Source organism: Sardina pilchardus, chromosome 9 (genome assembly GCF_963854185.1).
Source record: "Sardina pilchardus chromosome 9, fSarPil1.1, whole genome shotgun sequence".
Classification (NCBI taxonomy): domain Eukaryota; kingdom Metazoa; phylum Chordata; class Actinopteri; order Clupeiformes; family Clupeidae; genus Sardina; species Sardina pilchardus.
Window position 1 is genome coordinate 14,451,331 of NC_085002.1, and position 7,145 is coordinate 14,458,475.

At 40.1% G+C, this 7,145-nt stretch overlaps 1 protein-coding gene across 2 annotated transcripts in view; it reads right to left on the minus strand.

Annotated features, from left to right (window-relative positions):
* Positions 1-1,515, minus strand: part of magi1b (membrane associated guanylate kinase, WW and PDZ domain containing 1b) — a 114,883-nt gene extending 113,368 nt beyond the window's left edge. For both annotated transcript variants that reach the window (XM_062545886.1, XM_062545885.1), the window contains exon 1: positions 716-1,515. In XM_062545886.1, coding sequence (XP_062401870.1) covers positions 716-1,013 — 298 coding nt within the window. In that variant the 5' untranslated portion in view covers positions 1,014-1,515. The remainder of the gene's footprint in view (positions 1-715) is intronic.
* Positions 1,516-7,145: the final 5,630 nt, after the last annotated feature.

A 7,145-nucleotide genomic window follows, 5' to 3' on the forward strand; every position in this document is an offset into this window, starting at 1 on the left:
ACCACAGGAATGTCTTGATTGCGAATACACACCAGTAAGCATGGGGTAAAGTCACAGTCAGCCAGCAGTGGGTGGAGGGAGAGGGAGAAACAGATTCAGCTTGGTAGTGACTTCTATGTCAGATGAACACAATGAAAACTTACTCCATGTTAAGCGTTTGTAGTACCTTTCCTCATACTACAAATTATTCACACTCACAACACACATGTTGTCATGATTGCCTGGTATGGGAATGAACCAGTTGCTTTCCTCTCTTACTAAAAAAGTCTATGTGATTGTTAATTCAAAGCAGTTGTCAATTTGTTTTTGAATACCTACTGAAATGATGCCAAGAGTCTTAAACTTGGCCTGCAACTCATATGGCTGTCAACCTGACCGCAAAGCTTGTGCAGTGTCAGTAAATGAAATTCGGACTAAATCTCTGCCACCCCTCTTTGCAGATGTTTGTCAATGACGCTTTGTGTCAGGCTGCATGGTCATGCTGACCGGGGCTGATCACAAAGAATGTAGTCTGACCGTGATTCTCACATGGAACCATGCAGCTGAAAAAAAAGATGTTCCCAGTGAATAGACCTTAGCCTGGGAGCTGTGCTTAAGGCAATTCACAACTTGCAGTCAGTGTGGTTTCACAAGCAAATCACATACTTAAGCTGTATTGTAAAGATGATGATAGCAACATGATCAATGATTAAGCAACACGCTGCATTCGTCTCACCTTGTCTGACTGTTTTCAATCTGATCGGTCCTTTACAATTCTTGATCACTGTCAGGACGTCATACAGGGGCAAGCCGGAGACGGGCAACGTCTCAACTTCCAATATTAATTCCCCTTCGATTAATTTGCCAGTCTTGTAAACCACCGCATTTTCGTTAACTTGTCCTATGTAGGCAAACTCTCCATTCTCCGCTCCGCCGAGAAGCTCAGCATTCAGTTCACCGCGGACGTCCTTGTAGACGGCGCATTCGTTTACTTTGGTGGTCCAGTGGTTCTTCTTTTGGATCACTTTGGACATGGTGATTCAAATTAGCCAAGAAACAGGTGGCCTCACCAATAAATAATCAACACAGTGAATGGTCCGCTGTCTCATGAAATATTCCAATCAAACGCAACAAAGTTTCTTTTTCTTAACTTGAAGCATGAATGCCGTCTTTCCTCTAGATACACTGAATTAAATCAAGCCATTATAGTCCACTTAAACCGAACTCCTCAATCAGCAGCTGTTCCTAATTCACATGTATTGTTTTTCCTCATCTTCTTATCATCTTTGCGGTAATCCCCTTGATCGATCTCATCTGCGTCTGCTTTAGTTTCATGAATGTCCTGAGTCCGTACTAATTTTTATCTTCGGTTCTTCCTTCGGAACAACTTTTCTTGCATTCTTTTTCCAAACCCGCGGCTTTCCTCTATGTACGGCGTGAGTTTGTTAGGGTTTTCCACACAGATCACGGCTCCTTTAAGCAGGTACAATGTTGTCGTCTGTTTTGTTACATTTCATCCTATTCTGCGTGCTCCAACGATGGGCATGGACTGATAGTAAAATGAGCGCATGCGTTCTGTCCCCTCCCTCCGGAGCCCTAAAGGGATATCCTGACTACACCTAATGCAGGGTCCTAAAGCCTTTCAATCTTTATCCACCATAATGTTTACAAACCTAAGCCGGATTTTTTGTAACTTCGCTGAGCTCTTCATTAAATGTTATTCTCATGATATAGCAAAATAATGGTTTAGAAAAATGGTTGCACTTTTCGCTGCCCTATTTTTCACTAAAAGGAGATAAACAGTGGCTTGCGTAAGCTTATTCAAAAAGATACAGTAGGCCTACTAACAACAGCAGAATGTGTATTTACCTGATGTATGACATATTGTGAACTTTGTTTAGCCCTTTGACTTCCTGGATTTAATAAGTCTACATATATAGATTATACTTACATTTACATATACTTATATTATAGGCATATTTATATATACAATATATATATATATATATATATATATATAGAGAGAGAGAGAGAGAGAGAGAGAGAGACCTACAGAGAGAATACCAGACATGAGCTTTAAAGCAGCATTTTGAGCATAACAAAGATGGTCATTGCTCTTTGCTCTTGAGCCTTTCAAAGACTTTGTGAAGACTGCATACACATGGCCTTATTTATTTTACCTACTTTTTAACCTGTTGTAAATGTCAGTTTTCATGCCTTATTTTACCATTTTACATAAGGTTTGTGTAACTGTCATTTCACCTACATGAATGAGTATGACTAACTGTGTACCAGTTTTACAGGTTCTACCGGACTTCCTTTTCCGATTTTGCAATCTCATAGGGTTAACTAAACTCGTATTCAGCATAAACAAAAGACCTTTTGCATTTCAACTAAAGCTGCAACACCTCTGGTATCACATTGCGTAATGTGACCCAACTTATATTGGCTGCATCACGTTTCGATGAGACTATATTTGCCATAGACTCAGAGCAACACATTTGTCACCATCAGGATTGATAATGCATGGAGTGGATCCACACACTGGCAGAAGATGTCAGCATGACAAAGTGAGGCCTCATGATAAGATCAGATGGGCTGTGCAGCGCTGCCGCCGCCGCCACCGCTCACCTTGGAAGACGCAGACGAGGCCTGAGTGCCTAAAAATAACATCCAAAGTACTGCCGCTCCCAGGAGGGTGAAATCGTGGGCCTGAACGGGACGGGAAACAGAGGGCTTTTAAGCCTGAACCATGTATCATCTCTGATCGTCAGATCCACAATCAGGCGTAAAGCCAGAGACCGCACGGCTAGTCGCTCGCATCTGGGATCTCTCAGAGGCTGATGTAACACATCCAAATTGATATTAGTCAGGGGAATGGGTAGAATTAACCTCATGTTGTTAGCATTGAATGAGTGCTCTTTCTGCTCTCGAAAAAAATATAATGAAATAAATTGTATTATCCCTAAATAAAAAAAGCAGTATTATCTCATATGATAGGATTTTCTTCTTTCGAATGAAACCTGAAAAATAAATTTATCCATATCCATATCCACACTGGTGGAGGTTTATGCCCTCTGAATATGTCTTCTGTCTGAATTGGGGAGGTAGAAGGATATTGTTGGAACAGGTGCCTGAAAATCAGAAGTTAAAGGATGAAGCTGGAGGGGTTCACATTCTGAAAGATTAAAAAACAAAGTGGAGCTTCTTTATTTACAAATACAGATTCACAAGCAAAAGGAAATGTTTCAGGCCCCTGGCTTTCCTCAATGCCCACAATGCAAAAACTACTGAGATTCACTTAAATTCACTATAGCCAATGCCATTCACTAATGTCACTGCCTTATTGCTGGTCTTGAGAGCAAATTTCTTTCTCCTTGTGTCTAACATGCTGAATGGCAATAAAATTGAATTGAATTGAATAAAAATTATCTGTCTGAACTGAAACATGAAACTTTATCTGCCTATTATCCTTCTGTTGAGGGTGCTGCTCTTTTTTGAAGGGAGACTCCCAAGGGCCTCTCCGCGTTCATGCAGTTGCCCACAGTCCAGTCTCTCGACTCTGGCATGACTCAGAGTAGAGGTCAGGAGCCAGAGCGGCAGACCTGCCACAAAGAGTCACCAGGACCTGACCGACTGATGGCCTCTGACAGTCATGGCCGCAGGTTTTTTGTGTTGCAGTTTGACTGTGAATATGTTTTTGTGAATCACTCACCACACTTATGCACTCCGCAGAGTATAAACAAAGGACTGGCAAACACATAGAAAAACAGGAAATCTCTCAGAATGGTATTGATAATGATCAGTGGTTGTGAATGCTTTTTCAGGAATGGCATTCATGTCACATCCCATTAATTTCATTAACGGCTTGCATATGATATGGATTGGTATGTTTTGACGATCCATGCCATATGGAAAATGAACTAGAGGTTTCCCTCTTCATAGAAATAGCAAGTCATCTAAATACACTTAACACAGAAGAAAGCCACGTCTGCCTGTAGGCAGTGCCTCGGAAAAGCCAAGCATTGTGGCAAGAAAAATTATCATGTTGGTGTTGCCGCTGGGAAGAATTTCATCTCACTGTAGCATAATAACAAGCCATACATGGTTACACTTTTAATCATCATTGCGTTTCATTGCTCCGTTTTTAGAGGCATTACATGAAGTCATATTTCATGTTTTCTACTTTTGTTTAAGGACACACACTAATGGACACATAAATCATGAAGACACATCCCTCCATAAATGATGGATACAGCATGGCCACCAGTATAGGGCAAGAGGTTCTGTGTCTTTACCCTGGGAGCATCAGTTATTGGACAAAAAAAAATAGTCTCAAAGTCAACCCAAAGAGCTTCAGGGAGTGTAAGTTACTGAACATTTCCTCCCTCTGTTTTGATCAAAATGGCCTCAAGTAGTATTGCTCAGCATTAATGGACGAACAAAATGAAATGCTAAAAGGCTGTATTTCAACTCTCATGCTCTCATAGCTATTTTTTATATCTATTCCATGCAGAGGCCAGATTTTTTGTGATGTTTTTTTTTCTTCTCTCCTTTTCTGGATTGAGCTACCTCTTTCTGTAACACCAATTACTAGCAACACAACACAACAAAATGTATCTATCCATCTATCTGTCTGTAAGGTTATGGTGTTTTCCCAAATGACACAGAAGAGTCAAGTAAATGTTCTTTAGTTTCCATTATAGACACATTTCTCTACACATCTTCAATCTACAGCATTGCATGTTCATGTACATGAACATGTTCAATGCGTGTGAAACTAGTCTTGTCTGGCCACTAGAGTTGCATTTAGTGTACAGTGTCAAATTGAAATGATTCTACGTCATTTCACAATGTATTGTTAATAAATGTAAAAAGAAATCCACTGCTCCGTGTGCATCTGACTATACGATATGTCAAACCTGAAGCCCTTTCACCTCCTTTAACCTATTATATTTAAATCAAAGGGGAGTGTGATATGGATTTTCTTTTAAAAATCTCTTTGACTCAGTAAAGCCTTGGTGGTCATAATGTCTGGGGAGGGGAGAAAAGAAATCCCCACTTTTAACTAAAGCATCACTGACTGGCTCTGGTGTTGCATGCCAGATTAGTGATGTAGCCTATGCCATGTGTGCCATAAAAGGCCATGCGATTATCTCTCACGACTTAAGGATGCTGCCGTGTGACTGGTGTCGGAAAAGGGCTTTGTACATGCCAGTAATTGGTGGTCTCTAATCGTCCCTATTGTTTGTCTACAATGCTCATTTAAAAGGCTTTGATGGTTCATGGCCAGTGCTATTGAAGTGCCCTGTCCTTGAGTGCATGATGCATTTGAATTGACCTTGATTTTACTTCATAAATGTAGGCCCATCAGGGACATTTTGTGAGGTGAACAGCTCAGTCAGGTGTTATATTTGTTATCATTGATATTATAAAAGAATATGATATTATAGTTGAGTTGCAGTGTAATGACACAACCATCTACTGGCAGAGATGAATGCCACTGCAGCAAGCAAACACACAACTCAGAGGTGATTTTGCAAAAAAATGCATGACAATAAATTCTAACCTAATCTGAGTGTCAAAATACAATCTGGTTCTGCTTATTTGATCAACCCAATGTCTTCCTTGGACAGCACATCTGTTTTCCTTTGACATGTGAGAAGTATTTCAATATCACAATGCATAGCGCGTAGACCTGAACTCTGTGTATTAAAATAAGTTTGGTTTCTGGTACTGTTTAATTCAGCATCAATTAAATGTCTGTTTTTATCTAAAATCCTATGAAAGCATTAGTGGAATGTCCACAATGTTGGACCTTGGCCATGAGGAATGTGCTGTGTGCTTCTCAGATAGCAGATGCTGCAGTTGAAGCAAAAGTTCTCTGGCGACAGCTTTGAAATCTCTCTCCCTCTCTCTCTTGGCAAAAGAATGGGTCATTAGCTCAGAGTAAATGCTCTCAAAGTGGTGTCCATTTTCAAAAAAGCACCATAAAACCCTTACAGCATCCCTTGGTAATAATAAGTCCTGTTACATTAAAAAGGCACATTTTATGAGCAAGTACATTATGGTTAGGGTGATATACTGTATATTTATGAATGTAAAATATACCTATTTGCTCATAAAGCCTTATACATAACAGATAGACTTCTATGTGGATATGGTACTTTATGTTCAAATATAAAATTTGTAAACTGAAGTACTGACATTAAAGTCAAATATCTAAAGTGCAAAACTTAGGTCATAGTTGTCTTTCAGTCAAGTTCATTCGATGTTAACCAATGAGAAGTCATCCCTCCATAACATCATTAATCTGAATGAATTTCCAATCATCTGTCTAAGGGATTTTTTCACAGACCTTATATAATAGCCTGACTTGTCAGAATTTGAGTCTGATACTGGTCCATTGGGACATTATTATGGGGCGTGTTTCAACTGATACAGTGGGAAAATTTGTCAAAAGTTGGATAGACCTGTAATCAATCAGAGCAACGAAACAGCATGAGCTGTTAGCCTGACTCTCGCCAGACCCTTGCAGTTCCGCCATGCTCCACCAGAGGCGTTTCGCTGAGCTGGAAGCGAGGGCAATCCAAACCCCTTCCAGTGATCAAAAAATGAGCAACCAATCAGGAGTGCCGAAGCGAGTGTTTGATTCAAATAACAATGGCGGCACGCAGCGAGGAGTCTTGTGCTGACATTGATTCTGCTATTTCAACCGTTTTGTCGAATCTATCGAGTATTCATTCTTTAAAAGATTAACAGAGAATAGTTTTGAAGACATTTATTGGTGACAAGGATGTTTTTACTCTTCTTCCGACCGGGTTTGGCAAGAGCTCGAAGAAGCCTAGCACGTCATTCAAGATAACAGGCAAGTGGTTTATCAAATCACATACGAGGATGTTTTACAAGGACCCGCCTTCATAAATACATCTCCTATCGAGAAGTCCCAGATCCTTGTGTGAAGCAGACAGCGAACTACAGGATCTGGCGAAAGTCAGGTTATGAGCTGTAAGAAGAACGCCTGAAAATGCCCTAAAGTTACTTGAAGTGATGTTACGTGTAAAACATTTACCGTAAATACTTTTTACAGTTAAAGTACCGCATTTCCATTTACAGTAACTTACTGGCTAATTGTTGCCAGTAAGTTTCTGTGAATACTTTTTACA